This window comes from Musca autumnalis, unplaced genomic scaffold (genome assembly GCF_047663935.1).
Source record: "Musca autumnalis isolate F117 unplaced genomic scaffold, ASM4766393v1 scaffold_3, whole genome shotgun sequence".
NCBI classification, from domain to species: domain Eukaryota; kingdom Metazoa; phylum Arthropoda; class Insecta; order Diptera; family Muscidae; genus Musca; species Musca autumnalis.
The window spans coordinates 152265487-152286668 of NW_027411866.1; the positions used below are offsets into that span (position 1 = coordinate 152265487).

Below are 21182 nucleotides of genomic sequence, written 5' to 3' on the forward strand. Positions count from 1 at the left end.
AAAAGCTCAATGTTTGTCGTTGTTATGTATATATTATGAATTTCGGAAGAGGTGGGGTACCTTCCCCATGCCTTTCTGTTTAACGCTATATATAAGCCAAATAAATGTATGATTATATCGGTTTCAGCATACATTTTGGTAGGCAATGAAGTTGTGTGCACCCTAGGTACATATTTGGAGCCAAAATACCGGACCAGGCCTACTTTTTTCAATATGTTATATATTGAAAACTGATGACCACGCCCACTCTTTTCAAAACATTATTTTTCCAAAACTACTGAACCTAATATTCAGAAAATGTTCAGGAATGTCCCGTGGTCCAAAATGCTATATATTTGTAGACGAATTTCGGGGCCTATTATTTTATAATCGCTATATTTGCTAAACTTATGAGTGCATCGGGTTGCAAATTAGTTTTCGAGACAACGGTGATTGCGCCCCCGATCAAGAAAACTATATATTTACAAATTTACTTGAATGGTGAGGTTCAACGGACCATCAGCCATGAAAAGTCTCAATAAGCAGAAGGATTCGGTTTAACCACTTTTTAACCTTTAAAATCGGATCGATTTAGGATAAAGACAGGGACATGGACGATAATAAATCCTAAAAAGCATAAATTGGCGAAAAAATCCGACAAAGTCCGTAAGAGAAAAGAAAGGTTACAGACAAAAAATCCTTCTCGGTTTGACAATAGACCGAAGAAGTGAGGTAGAAAATATCTATTTTTGAATTTTCAACTCATTACGACGGGCCAGCAACGCGGAGGGTCTGCTAGTAAATTATAAATTTCTAAACAATATGCCATTGAATTTTCACATTGTTTAGCATCTCCTGCTACATCTTTAAATTGTCTTTAAATATCACCTAATATATGTAAATAAATATATATACAATGCAATTTGCCATATCTCTGATATTTGTCAGTAAGAGATACAGATGAAAGGACAGGGCTAAATCGACTCCAAATTGTCTGAAACGAATTTCGTCCAACCATACTTGGGGTCTAAAACCATTATTTCGAAGAAATACATCTTTGGTCGTATTTTGTATATATTCCCTTTATCCTAAAGGCTGAGGGTACAAAAGAGGTGGCAATTTGCATCAGAGGAAATGTCAGTAGTTATTTTTCCATATGTAGGCTACTTGCCGGTATATGCCATCCAGGAATTAAAATATGGACCAAAAATAACATTTTTATATTTTTCATAAAAAAGTAATGGTCCATTTAACCCACTAGATAATATGAGAGCATCATTCAAAATTGTAGGCATGTTCTTAGACCTAAACTCTAACATCGTGCAAAATTACGTGACCATTGAGCTATAATTGCGACCTCAAGTGTGTTTCTGATTACATTACAAACAAATAACTGGATATATTAGGCTGTAACTCTGTTATCTGTGCACGTAAATCAACATAATTGACATCAATGGAAAGGTCAAGAGATCGTCTTCCAAGTGTAGCTTACTTGCCCGGAATGTCTCTTCCAGGAATAAAGATATAAGCTGTATATTAAAAATTTTCACACAAAAGTTGTGGTCCATTTAACTCTCTAAATATTGTTATGAATGTAACTGATAGGTTTAAGTTAGTTTAGTTTAATTTCCGTTAATTTAAAAATTTGAATTGTAACGTAACGTTTTATTACGCAGTTATTTTATTTAAGCAACAACAACTACCATGTAGAACTCTCTTCATCATTCTAGTCGTTACATTACCTTTTGTTAATGTTCTTTTGTTTGTTTTGCCAAAATCATGTAATTATCGTTTAGTTTGTTACTTCTTTTCTTGCATTTATTTGTTGTTGTAATTACGTCATTGATCATCCCCCATGTATGTGAGTCTGGTTGTTCGCTTAGTGCGAATGTGCGTCTGTGTGTTCGTTGTACATATTCGAGGAGTTGCCTAACATTTTCTAGAGCAGGAGGAGGCATTGTGACTCACAAGAGAGCCCATGTGCTCTAAGTGAGCGTAAATTTCTTATCGCTCACAGCCTGTGTAGATGATAACACGTTGTGAACAACAACAAATTTACGCTCATTGAGAGCACAAGAGAGACCCAAAAATGTTATCTGCCTCACTCTGTTCTAGAGGACTCTCGAACAGGGAGACTTTGGGATATAAATACAGGGGAACTGGCAATGACGAGTTGAGTTGTGTTTTAAGCGTTGAACTGAACAGATCGATTAAAGAAGTGCTGCGTGCTAACTAGATACAAGCTGTGTGCTTATGGGTACTTTACACGATATGTATTTTACATATGGATTGTCACTTTGCGTATACATTTTGTATATAAAAGGTGACAACCCATATGTAAAATACATATCGTGTAAAGTACCCATTAGAAATTAAAGTTGGTTACGAGTAAGTCTAATAAAGTAAATAAAGCATTGTAGAAACGTAATCTAAAACGAACCCTGTTTTATTTGGTACAAATCGTATCGGGGAATAAAACAACGTCTACACGGATATTAGTTATATCTAATTCCGTAACAATATTATCTGATCGCCATCTCAAATTGGAAGCTTCTTCTTTGTCATATACTCTTACCTTATTTAAAATTTCGTGACTATCGGACTATTATTGCGACCTACAGAGCCGATACAAAATCGGATAAAAATTATGTTTTTGGTCCATTTCACCCGCTAAATATTTCACGATCATCACCAATTAAAATAGCGATCTATTCTGATGTGAAACTGACCTCCATACCAAATTTCGTGAAGATTGGTCCATAATTGCGGCCTGGAGTTTGATTACAATTTATAATGGACAGACGGACACACGGACGGACGGACACACATCTCAAAATCGCTTTACCTCGACGAGATATGAAGATTGGTATACCACATTGGGGGTCTCCGACGAATATTTCGCGGTGTTACATGAATTTTTACCAAAACAAACTTATAATACCCTTTCCACATAGTGGTGTAGGGTATAACAACAATATAATTTTATACAAATGTACAAGTAACTTTTTTAAATTGCTATCATATTTTACAATAGGCCATTATATTACATAATTATTATATATGGAACATTGGTATACCCTACAGCACACTTTAATAAGGGGTACTATGTATTTGTGCATTTGTATGTAACATACAAAAGGAAACGAGATAGATCCATAGTTCTTTCTAGGCATATACCAAGACCAACAGAAGGTCGGCCATTCAGAGTACTGTTAAAAACATTTGACAACAAACATAATAGATCTTACATTATTGTGATTTTAGTTTCTTTGTATTTTAAATCACAATAATGTTTTTGACATCAAACATAATAATCAGCTGGGCTTATTGGCCGACCTTATGTAGGCCTTGGCATATACAGTATCCAAAGTTCATATTCGTACAAACTTCAAAAATGAATAAAATCGTTATTTATTCCATATTTTATATTCAAATATAAAACAATTGATGGGAATTACTATAACGAAGTATGATTTAAAAATAACAAAACAATTTTTTATTTTATTTTATTCCGTCATTTATGTATAGATGGCACCTGTGAGCGTGTCAAAATGCGTATTCGTACACCTAGAAGCACTATATATTTGAGGTATTTAAGGATTTTTTGTAAGCAAAATACCAACAATTTTTGTTCTTTTCTTCTGCCTCTGCGGTAGATAAATGTAAAAATAACGATAATTTAATTAAACATTTTGCATGAATCAAAAGTCAGATGAATATCCGAATTACTTAAGAAAAATGTGATTGGTACGATTAACTATGGCAATTAATTCTCGAATTTTCGACGGAAATAGCTAGTCCTTTTGCAACAATATTCATATGAAAATATTTATATGAAAATATAGCCCGGATTACGTTTCGTTGCATTTCCAAACGCTGAAAACATTTATTTTCCTAGGAGACCTCGAATATTATTGCAAATGGACTGCTATTAGCTATTTCCGTCGAAAATTCAAGAATAAATTGCCACCATCAACTTGTCAAAACTTTAGTAGACAATAATTGATGATGAAAAATCTTCTGATATAGGAGAGCAATTACTAATGACGTAGGAATAAAACTTACCATAGTATTTGTCAACATTGAGAAATGGGATTACCAAGCAGGACTATAGGAAAAGTTTGGAGTTTCAATTATCTAACATAATTTCGCATATGCATTTATCTAATGAAGTGCGATATATATACTAGTTCCCAAGCTTTGCCTTCGTCTGCCACAAAAACAACTATCAATACGCCTGAAAACAACTTACATCTGTGGTGTTTTTGTGGATACTGAAACAGCAATTTTGATAGATGAGAAAAATCCAAAAACATGAAAAAATCGATGTAGGGATTTTTAAGTAAGTCACGGTCAAAATTCACATTTTTAGGTTTATTTTAGGTTTTCGCGATTTTACTTGGAAACCGCAAGTCCTAACGAAATAGAGCTAAAAAATATGTTGTAGCTGTGAAAATTATCTAGAGGATTGACGTTTATGATTTGTTCCCAGGTTGTACCATTGTTGAGATAAAAAAGCTCAGGTTACATTTCTATGTTTTTTTGTTAGGGTTTCGCGGTTTTGCATCAATACGGCAAGTCTTATCGATATGGGACCTGAGAAAATCTTGTAACTGTGAAAATACTCTACAAGACTCTCTTGTGTATTTTTTTCTTAGGCTGTAGCATTTTTTAGATATATAAGTTTATGTTGGGAAATTGAAGTCATGGCATTGTTTTATAAGGAGATAATACATTCAGTCCATTGTCCCAATTTGAACTTCAATATCTCAAAAATGGCAAATCCTGGGAAAAAGTCATAAACGGTAATCTTGTAGAGAATTTGCACTGCTACAGCATTTTCTTTAGTGCCATTACGATACTACTCGCAGTTTCCAAGCAAAATCGTGAAAACCTAAAAAAGCCCTAAAAATTTGAATTTTGACCGCGATTTATTTGAAAATCCCTCCGGCGATTTTTTTTTTTTTGTTTTTTTGATTTTTCTCATCTATGAACATTGTAGTTTCAGAATCCGCAAAAACTTCCCAGGTGTAAGCACCTTTCATTTAAATCTAGTTAAGGCGCACCGTGTATTGCTTTTGGTGAAAATCTGTTCAGATTTGGATATAGCTCCCATATATATTTTCAGCCGATTTCACGTATTTGCTACCCAAAACACCCTATATCTGTCCAATTTTGATGAAATTTGGAATGTGTGGCTGAATTTGGTCTGGAAATAAGTGTACCATATTATATCGAAATCAGTTCAGACTTATATATATCTCCCATATATATTTTGCATATTCACAGTGGTGTAGGGTCTTCACCCGACTTTAATCCTTTCCTTACTGGTTTACCTTAAACTAATCTAAACAGTTTTATATAATTTCGATATTCGACTTATTTGAGATCAGCCTTCTTAGTATTGGGCAGCAGTGATGACAAAACACAAGCCACTAAAAAACAAAGACAAAAATATCAATTTCCAAAATACAAAACCAATAAAAGATGCAATCTTACCAAACATAACACCACCAACCATAACAAACGGTGGTACACAGCCAAACGACATAAATACCGGAAACAGGATATTACCAAATATTGAACCAATACGACCAAACATCAGGGCTACACAAACTACCATAGTTCTACAAAGAAATAGTTGAAAAATAATAATATTAAACAATTCTACAAATAATATTTTTTTAAATTTACCTTAACGAAGTTGGAAACAGCAATGCTGAGGTTCCTACAGCCGATGTTGCCGATAAACTACCCATACATGCATATAATGCTGTAATAACTAATGTCGAAGCCGTTGTACTGGACCAATACAATGCAAAACCACAGGTTCCAGCAATAATTAAAGCTCCAACTTAAAAAACAAGATATACTCTTTGTTAATAAAAAGTAAACGAATAACAAAGCCATGCGAATTACATACTTTGTATCCTCTTGTGGCCAAGTTTATTGATAAGTGTACCGGCTACAAGAAATACTGCAAAACATGCCCCAGCCACAATTATATTATTCGTATACGATGAAGATGATATAATCTAAGAATAGAAAAATATACAAAATATGGATTTTTATTTGATTGAATATTTATCTAACTTTTTCTACTTACCACCGAACAGGTTGAATCTGTTTCCTTAACCAATCCTGTTTTATTAACACTGTACTCCAATATGGAACACATGCTGTGTTCTGCCGTTTCCACAGAGATCTCCTGAAATTCTCGCAGTGAAGCAAACAATTGTGGCAACCATAAACGCATTGTATTTTGCCTGGAAGGACGATCATTTATTAGAAAAGTCCGTGATTGGAGTTGTACCCAAGAATCAAATGGGATTCTATCTTACCCCAACAATATGCAAAAGTTCAACATATAAACATTAATCGACAGCCAAAGAAAGGGTTTTTGAAACAAGGCTAAAAATGGGCTTGGATCTTTTGTCTTAAAATCGTCATCGACAATATCCTTAACCTGATCTCTGACAGATGCTGTCTCTATTGTTGATATACTAATTTCTTCATAATGAGCATCATTTTCACCTTTTGAAACTTCGTCAAGTAATTTTGTTATCTACAGAAGGGAAAGTGAAAAGAAATTCTCTATAAATTCCCAAAAAAAATAAAATGTGTTCATTTCATTACTTACCGGATATGTGTCCTTTGGTTTACCTTTATTCAAGGCGTATATAGTACGAAATGCTTGCAAGGCTTCTTTTGTACGGCCCTGAGACATTAAAAATCTTGGACTTTCGGGAAAGAAACTTAAGGCCATGCCACTTATAAGGCTAGGTATGGCACAAATGGCTAGATATACTTGCCATGAATGGACTATGGGAAAAAATAAAAATTTCTTATTAAAAAAACTAATACTGGACTGCTGACATTCTTCTTACATTGCATATTGAATATACTGAATTCCCACTCCTGTGGTAGTATCATTAAAGCCAATATTGGCATTGACAACGATGCCATGGCAAACATAATTCCAATGCACATCATTACCCGGCCACGATATTTATTATTGTGAAATTCCTGCAGATATGTCATTAGAACAGCAAATGGGCCACCCATTCTGTATGAAAATTGAGAAAAAATCTCAAAGTTGAGTCAACAGTTTTTAAAGAGTTTTCGAAATACTTTAACTTACACTAAGCCACCAATAAATTTGGCAATCATCAATTGTGTTATACTTTGGCTCATGGCGCAGGCTAAAACACACACCACATCAGCCAATAAGCCCCAAACTAATATAGCTTTTCGCCCTCTAGTATCTGCAATGTAGCCCCATGCAATCGCTGAGATTATCATTCCTGGAAATAAACAATATTTAATATTAAAATGGTGAACACTGAAAGTTTTGTGGTACTAAAACCTATTTTAATTGATATTCATTTTTATTTATTTAATTTTTTGAGGTATTTTAATTAAGGGTTTTCTGTCCTCAGGAGACAAAAGCATTCTTATAAAACAAATTGTCGATTAGGTCTACGTTTCCAAATAAACTTAGAATAAAGAATATTGTTGAAAAAATCGAAACCGTCTTCGCGTCAAGGTTTTGAGGCAAAAAATCACAGGGGCAAGCTAGACCTTCAAATTTTTTTGCAGTTGTTTATAATCGGCCTAGAAACGAATCTGCAAAATTTGGTTGATATCGGTTCATATATAGATATAGCTCTCATATATATGTTCGCCCGATTTCAAGTAATTGCTGGACCAAACATGCAAATTCTGTGCAATTATGATGAAAATTGGACAATGCTACCGAATTCTGACTATAAATAAGTTTACCAAGTTGTCAATTTTATATGTTTGGGTACCAACATATTTTTTATGTTAGAACATATTTTTATGGGTGGAGAGGATTTTTGTCAAAGAGAGTAACAACAGGGCTCTCGCAGTTGCGGAATGCTGGTTTATAATAAATTGCTGTGTGCTTGGTGTAATACGATGGTGCTCAAAATATTTTGTGTATTTGTCTCTCTGAGCGAGTTTTTCCTTTGCTAAACCACGACAGATGAGAATAAAGAGAACATATTTTGTTGTTGCAGTCACGTTAACGTATATGGGTAATCTTGGTTGGTGTAATAGGAGACGCAGAATTTTTGTGATGTGTATACGTAAAACACGTGTGTTTAGTGCTTTGTTGTTGTTAACCAACGTAGCAAGCGAAGAGGAAAAGAAAAAATGGTATTAATTATGTTGGTCTTTTTCCATCAGTGTTCTAGAGAACATCGTTGAGTGAAGACGGTAAAGTGAGTGAATAAATCAGTGTTTTGTCTTTTCCTAAAGAAATTGTGCTTTTAGTAAATAAAATGTCCAATACTTTTTATAATTGAATCAAAAAGGTGAATGGAAATATTTTGTTGGACAAGGAAGAAATCGCATTTAATATTTGTAATTACATCAATGCATTTTTCATATACAGTGCTGGACATAACAATGGAAACTTTTTTTTTAAAAAATAATTTTTATGTTTTAGTAGCGTTTTTTTCGTGGAGTTCAAAGTACCCGAATTTTCATTAATTATATTGTATTTCAGTGTAAAATGTATGTATGTAAATTAAAAATGTGATGTAAAATAAATGGCAATCTTATATATAAAAACCCGAATTTAATGTTTGTTTATTAAACCGGCGTTGGCAAATCAATGGAAACTTTTTGTTATTTGCGCAAGTACTAATATTTAACGGCTTATTTTCGTCCCATTTGTTGTTGTATTTTTTATATAGATTAGAAAGAGGATCGTTTGTTTACATTATCTTTCTTTGTGACATAGAAAAATAGACCAAAACATAACGAAAATTTAATATGCACAGTTATACAAAAATAACCACATTTCGCGTGTTCGCTTAAGCAAAATAATGGCAAGAGTTAAATTTTGTGAAGAAATAAAAACAAGAATTATTAATGATTTCAAAGCTGGTCTAAAACAGAAAGATATTTGTGAAAAATATTCTATGAATAAGTCAGTAATTTCAAAAATAATAAAAAAGTTTCGCGAGAAAGGAACGGTCGCCTGCGTACATTTGGGTGGTAGACCTCGTAAAACAACTCCAATGGAGGACAATTTAATTGTTAGAAAGTTTAAGAAACATCCTAAAATACTTCCTAGAGAAGTTATCAACAATCTTAAACTGCAAATAAGCTATCGAACAGTTGAACGGCGTGCCGATGAAGCTGGTCTTAAGTGTTATCGCCCAGCGAAGAAACCATTGATATCTGAAAAAAATCGCAAAGCACGCATTCTTTTCGCTAACACCTACATAAATTGGTCTCGGCAGAAATGGAATACCGTCCTTTTTTCTGACGAATCAAAATTTAATCTGAGAGGTTCCGACGGAAGAGGTTTTGTGAGGCGGCCTATAGGGAAAAGGCTTGATCCAAAGTACACCAACAAAACAGTCAAGTTTAGAGGTGGAAATATAATGGTGTTTGGATGCTTCTCAGGTTTCGGAATGGGTCCAATCCATGTTGTACGAGACACTCTGAATGGAATTTGGTATAAACAAATCCTCAACAATATTATGCTGCCGTTTGCCGAAGAAAACATGCCCTTAATCTGGAGGTTCCAGCACGATAATGACCCCAAACACACTTCCAGGATCGTCAAGGAATGGCTAGAAGCTAATAATATTAATGATTTGAATTGGTCTGCCCAATCCCCAGATTTAAATCCAATAGAGAATCTGTGGGAAATAGTGGATCGGAAAATTAGGAACAAAAGTTATACCACCAAGGCCGATCTCATCCAGGCAGTCAATTCCGCGTGGGAAAGCATACCTATGGAAATTATTCATAATTTAATCAACTCCATGCACGATGCAAAGCTGTACTTAAAAATAATGGATACCCTACAAAATATTAAGAAAACCGCACCTGAGAATACAATTTTTATAACTTTCTATTGTTTTGCCAAAGCCTCTTAAATGAATTCCGAGACCTTTTTATTTTATCTTTCAAACTTATTGGATTTATGAGAAAACTTCTATTTATTTTATTAAAGAAATGATCAATATATTTAATTAAAATGATTTTGGATGTTTAATTTATAAAAATGGGCACAATTGGTAGTGAAAATAAATTTTAGCAAAAGTTTCCATTGATATGTCCAGCCCTGTATATACATAAATACATACGTATGTATATTTGAAATATGGGTGTACCTATTTATTACATTATATAATCATTTGATTGCAGATGCCGATTTTTCGCTGATGATTTGGACTTTGAAGAAAATGTGTTTTATATCACAACTAAGGAGAAGCGTTCAAATATATTTTTTTCTTTTTAAAAGTGCGACTTTTTATAAGTTATTTTATTCAGTTTTTCTTTTATTAGAGCGTGTTATGTATTTCTTTGGAATTTTGTATATGTCTTTGTTGTTTTGCCTTTTTTTCTATGCCCTTCAATAAAAAACACCACCATTTATAAATGTGTATATATGTATGTTAGAAATAGCCGGTGAGCGCTTGCTGAGAGCAAGTGAGCATACATTTCAATGTATTTCACATTGACATTTATGCTCCCTTGCTCTCAGAAAGCGCCCGCTGCACAGAGACTAATTTTCCAAAAAAAACCTGGCCAAAACTCCTAAAATGAATGGATTTAGACATAACCTTAGGTTCTTATGTTTTTCGGGTCGCTGATTTCATTTTTCGTATTTTTTAACCCTTAGACGGCCATTTAAGGGGTCTTTTTGGGATCGTATCAGATCAAAATACTCTACCAATTTGTTCGCCATCAATTTCTACTATAGGTCCTAAAATACACCAAAACTCTACATCTTACCTAAACTCCAGAAATATGTAAAATTATAAACACATTTTACGGTTAAGAGCATACTTCTTGTGGGTTTTGGCAAATTGTCATACAAAGCATCATTTTAGAAGAACGGCGTCAAAGACAAAAATGTTCTCCGCTAATTTCACCATAAAAGTCCATTTAGACTACGCTGGATTTAGCAATTATCTGGTTTTATTTGACATATGTTGTATGAAAATGACAACTTAAATCCACTGGATTTGCTAAATCCAGCATAGTCTAAATCAGGCATAAGTCACCGAAGCAATGAAAGCTCTATCGGTATCAATTTTACCAAAAAAAAAAAAAAACACAAGAAACTAAAATGGGATTGCAAGCTTCCACCACAGTTTTCCACAGTTTTGGAAATATTTGAGTTAAGATCACTTGGAATCCTTGCACTTTAGGTGTATAATGTCTTTGTCTTTACTGACAAGAATCCGAGGAATATTTTTCTTAAAAAATTAACCCTCGTGCGTGTCATAAAAGGGGTCCTTTTGGTCCCTTTTTCCACCATTCTATAAAATCTCTTATAAAATGTGGTCGGATCAGACCAAAATATTCTAGAAATTTGTCCGCCATAAAATTTTACTATAGGTCTTAGAATATATCAAAACTCTAAATTATACCCAAACGCCAGAAAATGACCCTATACTAATTCTGACATTCTGAATGAAAGAAAATATGTACATACCTGCAAGACAAAATATCATTTAAAAACGAAAAGTGATAATATGTGCAGGATGTTTCGATGGAAATTAATAAAAAACTCTTCCCTTTTTAAGAAATGGTAAGGTACACAGCCCAACTCGATCTTACTCATAACTATTTTCATCGCTTTTTGTGAAATTTTATCTTGAAAAAACAACAAACACGAACTTCAATTAATAAAAAACGCGCACTTCATTCGCGACACTGAACGTTTTAAATACGTTTCACATACATTTCACTACAATTACAAAAAAAATATTTTGGATATTATAAGATTTTAATAAACAACTTAAATATTGAGATTTTTTTAAATAAGGTCATTTGGACCTGCTTTTATACCCACTTACTAAACAATCTATATATATAAAAAAGGATGATGTTAGTTACTACGTTTATAAATCAAGAACGGCTGAACAGATTTTGACAATTCGCACAAATTCGGAATGGTCGCATGTCAGAAAAGGATAAAACCAAAAAAAAAAAAATCGCGAAATTATTCACAATCAAATCGATTTTCATTTATTTTCAAGCGTCTTTTTAGGAAGTTAACAGCGAAAAATGGTTGAAAGGGCTTAGTTTAGAGTTTGTAAAGAATAGTGGTGGTTTCGGTCAGATACCGATTGAAAAGACTAAAATGATAATGCCAAAAGTGGTTTCCACAGTTTTGAGGAAAAAGGTACAAATCCACAAAATTGGTGGGTTAATTGAAACATCAAGAGCTCCGAGGTAATTTCATTTAAAACGTAGGTAAAAACATCTTCGAAAGATAAACTTCCGAAGTATGCGGTATAATATTTAAGCTGTACCAGATATATTTTGATACTGCTAAGATTCTGTCATGATAGAAAAAAAATGATGCCCCCACCGTAAAAGGAGTATGAATTTAATCAATTTAGTTCCCGCAGAGCTGGAGGGCAATTACAAACGGCCAAATACATACATACAAACATACATATCGTCACCATAAATGCCCGAAGACGTAACCGACATGAAGATCGAAATTCGTTTTTTGACGTAATCTGATACATAAAGCTAAAATACATGCTCTAGCAAAATTTCAATATTCTACGTTCAAAAACAACGATCCTATTCAAGAAATGACATTTAGGAAAATGGAATGATATTGCAGATTTTGTTGTAATGGAGGATCTCAAAACTAAGCAATTCCGCGGTTTTGGTTTCACTACTTATTCCCCTTCGTATATGATCGATAATATCCCATATACTCGCCTTCATAAGATTAATATTCCGTAAAACAGTTTTTAATTTTATAACGTTTTTTGCTTCTCCTGTAAAGTTTTGGTTTTGTGGGTTACGTCTTCGGGCATTTATGGTGACGATATGTACGTTGGTACACTGTATGTATGTCATTCGAAAAAAGGATGATATTCAAAATTGAAAAAAAAAACAAGAATTACCTGACAAATTTTCTTTATCGGCGACATAAGTAGGTAAATACTTATTAATCGTTAATTAATACCGAATTTGCAGTGCAAGTAGAATTCGGGAGATCACATTAAATAGAGAAGTCAGAAAAAATAAGTAAAAAAGCGTTAAGTTCGGCCAGGCCGAACTTTTTATACCCTCCACCATAAAATATTCTGAACTAAAACGGAATAATTATATTTAGAGTTGGGCAATATAGTTCCTGGAGCGGATCGATCTTTCTAGTTCCTTTTGCCAAAAGGAACTAGTTCCTTAATATAGTTCCATAGTTCCAAATAGTTCCGAGAGCGATATTGTTCAATGCATCTTTCTCGTTCCTCGTTCTTTTTATTTCCTTCATTCCAAATAGTTCCGAGACTGATATAGTTCATTGCATCTTTCTCGTTCCTCGTTCTTTTTATTTCCTTCATTCCAAATAGTTCCGAGAATGAAGTAGTTTAACTCATTTTTCTCTTTCTTTTTGTTTTCATTTTTTGGTGGATAAATTGACATAAAAATAAATAAATTGCTGCAATGTAACGAGGATGTAATTTACATTTATTTAACAATGTGAACGCATCTGATGATGAAGGAACCGAACGTGAAAGATGGAAGAAAGAAAATGAATTATATAAATGAAAGGAATTATATGCACGGCTGGAACTATATGAACTAAAGGAACTCTATAAATGAAAGAGCCGGATATAGTTCCAATAGTTCCTTGTCCGGAGTAGTTCCTTGGAACTAGTTCGTTCCGGAATTACACCACTCTAATTATATTCTTTCCTGTCCACAATTTTAGACGAAGATATTTTGTGACCTCTGATACCTAAATAAGGTAAAAAACATAAAAAATGTATTCAATCGGTAATGAACCTTATATGGGGCTATATCAAAGTGAAAATCGGGGGAATTGAATAAATAAATATAGGGGGCTATACCTAAACATGGACCTATGTTGACAGTTTTTGGTGGAGATATTTTGTGATTACTAGAAACCTCAACGGTCAAATTACAGGTAGTTCGATCAAAAATTTTAGCTAAAATACTCAAAATACCAAAAATCGGGAGGTACCGCTATATGGGGGTTATACCAAAACATGGACCTTGACTTGATATACTTTGGGAACCACTGGTGGAGATGTTTTGTGATTACTAGGAACCTCAACTGTCAAATTACAGGTAGTTCGCTTAAAAATTTGAGCTAATATCCTCAAAATACCGAAAATCGGGAGGTAGCGTTATATGGGGGCTATACCAAAAAGAGCTCCGATATAACCCATCTTGGAACTTGACCTGCCTATGGAAAAAAGACGCTCGGGTGCAAAAATATAGCGCTCTAGCTCAATTATTGCGAACGCTAGAGTGATTACAACAGTCAGACAGACAGACGGTCATGGCTAGATCGTCTTAGAATTTTATCCTGATCAAGAATATACATATGTGCAAATGATTAGTTCGATGTGTTACAAACAGAAAAACAAACTAAATATACCCTCCATACTATGGTGGAGGGTATAAAAACAGACGAAGGTGGTTACCTGATAACGATCGGATCAAAATGGGTAAATAGGTTAAAATGGGTTAATGGATTAAAACGCAAATTTAAATAAGCACTATATTCAGCATTAAATTTAAATTCATATTCAATTGCTTGAGTGAAATATCGTGTTCAGTGGTGGAAACAAGAATTGCAGAAAACCATCGATTATAAAACGAGTAGGGCGTTAAAAAATATATCTTAGTCCCGATTTAGAGTTACCTAATTATTTCGCTGCTATTGTCAGTTTATAGTAGAGAGAGTCGAGGAAAATAGAAACACTTTGCCTCTCAGTACCTTCTCTCTTCGTCAAACTGACAATTGTCGAAAGTACAATTGTCTAATGTGCATCTGCTTCAAAGATCGTCCTAAACAGTTCAAAACAAAGAAGAAATTGAACAAGGTGATAGCAATAATAGTATTATATGTTTGAACCAAAGCCATAAAGTTCTGTACCTAACAAACTGCGAGACGAAGTTCGCCGGGTCCCCTAGTAAACGTATATATTTTTGCACAACTACACGCAGTAGACTCCGATAAACAATATTTGACACTATTTAGTGTAAATTGATGCAACTGTTTTTTTCGATTTTTGGCCAGGTTTTTCGGGAATTGTGCACTGGTGCATGTGTTTGTTTTTTTGTGGCTTTTGGGTTTGTATTTGTTTGCACCCAAACATATATTTGTTTGCAGGACCCAAACATATGTTATGTTTGGAACTGCTTGCAAACAAATATATGTTTGCTGCAAAATATGTTTGGGACATATGTATGTTAGAGAGGAATTTTTTTTTTCTGTGTATACAAAAATACTATAGTAGCCCCATAACAGCCCTGAATGGGTAGAGAACGGCTTCATATCTCCTATATTAATAGTTAAAATATTAAAAAAATAATTTAATTATAGCATTCCATTATATTTTATCTTAGTCGGGGTTTAGCTAGTATTTAAATTAACATAAATTTTAATTAAAATTGGTATTGGTACAACAAAATATTCAGTGTTCACAATTTCCATATTTTTTTATTTGTTTTTTATATCCTATCCGCTTACGAAGTAGCGGGCACTTTGCTAGTATTTAATATTATATTTGATTATTGTCGAAATCTACTTGGTACTGATTAAAAGCTTGCTGGTCTTTTTGATTAGCAGCAGAGGTATTTTTCATTAAAATAAAAACTTCAAAATACTTCCGATATTTTACCATAAATGTCACATTTTGTATTAACTTAAAGCTCAGATGGTTTAATTTTATTATCAAGCTCTCTCCTTGGAAAATGTCCAACAAGAAGCAGACATCTCTGACATGAAAACAAAATTCCATAAATTGGAAATTGGGATATCCCAGCGTCCTTTTCAACATGACGAGCATTTCACCAATTTTGGTAACGCAATTCGGAATAATTTAAAGCTCAGAATGCTTCATTGTTGAAACGCATCAAACCAACACTGAAATACTTGTCAGTACAATTCAGATAAAACAAGTAAAAAAAGTATCAGTCGGCTTTGCCGACAGAGATATACCCTCAGCCTATGTGAATTGGAACTTTCATCTACGGACAGATCGAGAGTAATTAAGGTCTTTTCAGAATTTTGTGGTACTTTTTGGACATTTGAACTTGCCGACAAAAATGTGGATTAGGATTAAAGTTCAAAAGTTTTGCGGAGGAGGGAATGGACCGACATAGTACATTACGGAAGTGGATATTATTTTGAGGGGGGAGGGGGGACTAGTCATTTCAGTGGGTTATCGTACACCTGTTGGACCAGTATGCTAGGAAGCATGGACTTGTCGACGGAAAACATAATATGGCTGTACATCATCGGTATAAATTTCCAAAGGATCTCCGAACAGACCCTAAACTGCACTTGGACACAAATGTTGAACTTTTGTGGGGGAGGTATCCTAAGGAGAGGACCGATATGGGCCATTTTAGAAGTTAAACTAAGTTTGGACAAAATATGACGAATTTTGGACCAAATCGGTCTATCAGTTCGAGAGTTATTGTGCCATAAGGGTTTTATACAACTTTCGGACTGTTTTCGCAAGATGTATGGACTTACCACTGAAAAACTTTTACCGTTGTAATTGAGAAAGCGATTGCAAGTTGCTTCAACAGAAATCAAAGTTAGTCAAGGCCAGGTCTTAAAGTGAACTTATCCGAAATTTTGTGTAGGCAAATATAGCCCATATTCAAACCTGATCTATATCTGGTAGATATATTAGGATGCGTAAAGTATGGACCAAATCGGTCGGTCCCTTCAAGAGTTATCGTTCGCACAATTTTTCCGAACATTTTTTAACTTTTGTGGGGGAGGTACCTGAAGAAGTGAACCGATATGGCTTATCTTCGAACTTAAACTAAGTTTGGACAAAATATTACGAAAGCCAAATTTTGAATCGGTTGATACGTTCGAGAGTTATCGTGCGCTCCAGCCAGACAGACGGACGGACATCAACTCCAAATTGTCTAAAACACATTTAGTCCAAACATACTTGTGGTCTAAAACCATTATTTCGAGGAGGCACATTTTGCCCTCGTTAGCATAAATGCTGAGGGTATAAAAATGGGAAAGTGGGATGTGCGCCAATCTATTTTGCATCATAATAATGGTGATATTTTTCTCATTCATTGACGGGTTTTCATTTTGGATTTTTTTACGTCACCGTTTCACCGTCAGTCCCAATTTACATTAGGCGAGTTTACTTGCGGCAATTGTCAGTTTGTAGGTGAGAGAGGGTGATGAGAGGCAAAGGGTTACCATATGCCTCACCTCTCTCTCCTACAAAATGACAATTGCCGCAAGTAAACTCGCCCAATGTAAATTGGGACTCACCGTATAAATTTGGAATGAGAATCAAGGTCGAGAAGTTGGGTTGATACAAGGAGATTGTTTTGGAAATGTGTACTCATTTGTACGAAAAGTACTGAATGGTACTAAATTTAGTACAATTTGGATTTGGGCTAACGGATAGAGTTGGAATCCTGAAATTTGTAAATAGGATCACTGTAGGAACGTAGGATTGAGATTAGAGTTGGGTAATCTAGTTCCTAGTTCCTTGTACTAGTTCCAAAACGTATGAGTAACATCATAAAATGTAACGTGTGCTGTTAAGTATACGCAGCCTGTTCAAAGAAAAAATGTGGGCCATTGGAACTGCAAAGTGAACGAGATAGTTCCTTTGGCCCAACTCTAATTGAGATATGGAGGTGGTTTTGGTTTACGAAAAGTACTAAATGGTACTAAATTTGGTACAGTAGAGATTTGGGTAAACGGATAGAGCTGGAATCTCGAAATTTTGAATTGAGATTACTGGTGGAGTGTCGGATTGAGGCAGTTTTGGAAATTCGCACTTATGAGTACGAAAAGTACTAAATGATAGAGCCGGGATCCTGAAATCGTAATTGTGATTACTGTTGAAGTGTAGGATTGACGTAGTTTTAGAAATTTGTACTTATGTGTACGAACAGTACTAAATTGAGTACATTTTTTATTTGTGTGAACGGATAGAGCTGGAATCCAGAAATTTCGAATTGATATGAATTGGAATTTAGATTACTGTGAAGGATTGGGGAAGTTTTCGAAATTCGTACTTATGTGTATGAAAAGTACTAAATGGTACTAAATTTGGTACAATGGGGATTTGGGTGAACGGATAGAGCTGGAATCTCGAAATTTGGAATTGAGATTACTGGTGGAGTGTAGGATTGAGGTAGTTCTGGAAATTCGTACTTATGGGTACGAAAAGTACTCAATGGTACAAAGTGTGGTACGATGGGGATTTGGGTGAACTGATAGAACCGGGATTCTGAAATCGTAATTGAGATTACTGTTTAAGTGTAGGATTGAGGTAGTTTTAGAAATTTGTACTTATTTATACGAACAGTACTAAATGGTAATAAATTTAGTACAATTTTTATTTGGGTGAGCGGATAGAGCTGGAATCCAGAAATTTGGTATTGATATGAATTGGAATTGACATTACTGTGAAGAATTGGGGAAGTTTTGGAAATTCGTACTTATGTGTATGAAAAATACTAAATGGTACAAAATTTGGTACGATGGGGATTTGGGGAACGGATAGAGCAGGAATCTTTGGAAATTTTGAATTGAGATTACTGGTGGAGTGTAGAATTGAGGTAGTTCTGGAAATTCGTACTTATGGGTACGAAAAGTACTCAATGGTACAAAATTTGGTACGGTGAGGATTTGGGTGAACTGATAGAGCCGGGATCCTGAAATCGATTACTGTTGAAGTGTAGGATTGATGTAGTTTTGGAAATTTGTACTAATGTGTACGAAAAATACTAAATGGTACAACATTTGGTACGATGGGGATTTGGGTGAACTGATAGAGCCGGGATCCCGAAATTTGGAATTGCTATTACTGTTGGAGTGTAGGACTAAGGTAGTTTTGGAAATTCGTACTTAGAGTACAAAAAGTACTAAATGGTGCTAAATTTGATGCTGGGAGAACGGATAGAGCTGGAGTCCTGAAATTCGGAATTAAGAATACTGTTAAAGTGAAGGATTGAGGTAGTTTTTGAAAATCTTATTTATGGGTACGAAGAGTACGAAATGGTACTGAGTTTGGTGCAATTTAGAATTGGATCATCGGATACAGCTGGAAACTTGAGGTTTGGAATTGAGATTACTGTTATTATTTTGTATTAATGTCAGTTTAGGTTTGAGATATGTCGTTGAAATACGTACCATAGGTATACGAAAAGTACTTAATGGTACTCAATTTGTTGTTGGGTGTAGGGGCTGTGAAGGAATCTGTTTTTTTTTTTTTTCAGATTTAGGGTGAATATTGGTGTTCAACGTTGGTCTCGCTGTTAATGTGTAAGGGTGAAATACGGATGATCTTTTTGAAAATCGGACTAAAGGGTACAAACAGTCGGGTCGTCGGCTTTCCTTTTTCACATGCATTATTGATCATCAAGCTCGATTTCCAACGAGAAGTTAATTAAAAATAAAAAATAAATATTGATTAAAATTGCTATTAGTGTTTTTTTTGCTTTTTATATCCTTTCCGCATACGAAGTAGCGGGCACTTTTGCTGGCACTTCATATTTTATACTTTATATTTTACATTTTATATTTTTTATGTTATATTTTATATTTTATGTTTTATATTAGTATATAGTATTTGATGTTTAATATTGAATAGCATTTACCTTTCATACAAAAATATAGGAATTTCAAATGCCAGTTCAATAAATGTTGTTGTTTTTCCTGCAAAACCACTTAAAATTACCTTGATATTTTTGTTGTTATTTTTGAAAGGCCATCGAACTGCTAATATTTTTCGACAAGCAAACGATATAAACATCTTCATATGGATTGTTTTGCATTTCTTCTATGTTTCTGCAAACAAGATGCTGCAGATACGTGATAATTTATACCAATAATCCTCAACACTTATGTATGTATTTAGCGGACTTGATGTACTTTTGTATAGGAAATTTAATTAAAGGCTTGCTCAAACAAATCATACAGTGGCTAACTAAAATGTCTGTTTGGCATTACTCCCAAGATCCATTTTCAAGATGGACTATGTCGGTCCATTCTTTCAGGTGCAACACTTTTGTGATTAAATACAAATCATATTTATTACGAAAAAGTTTGCAAATGTTTGGAACTTTCACAATAGTAAATATAAAGTTCCAAAATTCTCCACAAATGACCACAAAATTCTGAAAACCCCTCTGAATACAAAATGATTGAGGAAATAGATTTCTGATGTGTAGCCGGTATTTGATATGTGTATTGATGAAATTCGGCTCCAATTGACTTTTACAATTTTTTTTTAAGAGACAACTTTATTTACAAAATTAATTGGTATCTGCCTATAGTTAGTGGTATAGGTTAAGACATGGTCGACCTCGTCCGACCATAGTCTCAATTTTTCATATTGTTTATTTAATTGAATTTTTTAACCATTTCTAGAAAGATATTACAAATGGGTGTGATTGGCATATTTTATAATCTATAATCAATTGTCGTCACTATATGTGATAGTTAATCACAACTTAAATAATGTCTAAATAAAACGTGACAAAATCCGTACATGCAATTAATAAACTTTAATAATCTTTAAAAAAAAATATTTTGCATTATTTCATCTGGTTTAATTTTTTGGAAAAAAAGAATCAATAATCGGAATGCAAATTAGACAATAAAAAAACTAAATCTCCCTAAAATGTGTCTGGGAATCATAGATGACAGATCTCAATTGTTGTTGTATTAATTTGTTTACTCACCTGAATATGTCATGGCATTTAGAATGCCTTTATTCAAGAGATTTAAACCCAAATCACATTCGGCACTGGGTAGAACATAAGAAACAACGGCTGTCTCAAATACTGAGGCAATTGCTGCTGGGCAACCAACGAGCAGCAATAAAACATTAAACCAACCAAATCCAGTTGCTGTTATGGCTGTTTCAAAATCTGCCGGTGAATTTAAATCATATTGATATTTTGTACTATCATATTTATCTGCCAAAGTGGTGGAGGGAAAAGGAATGAAATAACAAAATTAATACACTGACACATATTTGAGATTTATTTAATTTATTATTAATTATAATCATTATGTTTATTTTATTATGCTTTTATTAACCTTTTTTACTTTCATGTTTTATGGCCATTTTGTAGCAGTTTTCTGTTTACAATTTCCCTAATATGTTTGAACAATCTTTTTGAACTTTTAATATATTGTAATC

The 21182-nt window shown here is 33.9% G+C and overlaps 1 protein-coding gene across 1 annotated transcript; it reads right to left on the reverse strand.

The window, feature by feature from the left end:
* Positions 1 to 5294: 5294 nt before the first annotated feature.
* Positions 5295 to 21182, reverse strand: LOC141396443 (uncharacterized). Its single transcript, XM_073971908.1, has 11 exons — positions 21080 to 21182; positions 20719 to 20955; positions 7121 to 7283; positions 6867 to 7045; positions 6620 to 6801; positions 6321 to 6544; positions 6086 to 6245; positions 5903 to 6014; positions 5674 to 5833; positions 5479 to 5606; positions 5295 to 5414 (listed from the first exon to the last, which is right to left on the reverse strand). The coding sequence occupies exons 1-11, from the start codon at positions 21105 to 21107 to the stop codon at positions 5359 to 5361; spliced, it is 1629 nt and encodes a 542-aa protein (XP_073828009.1). The 5' UTR covers positions 21108 to 21182; the 3' UTR covers positions 5295 to 5358.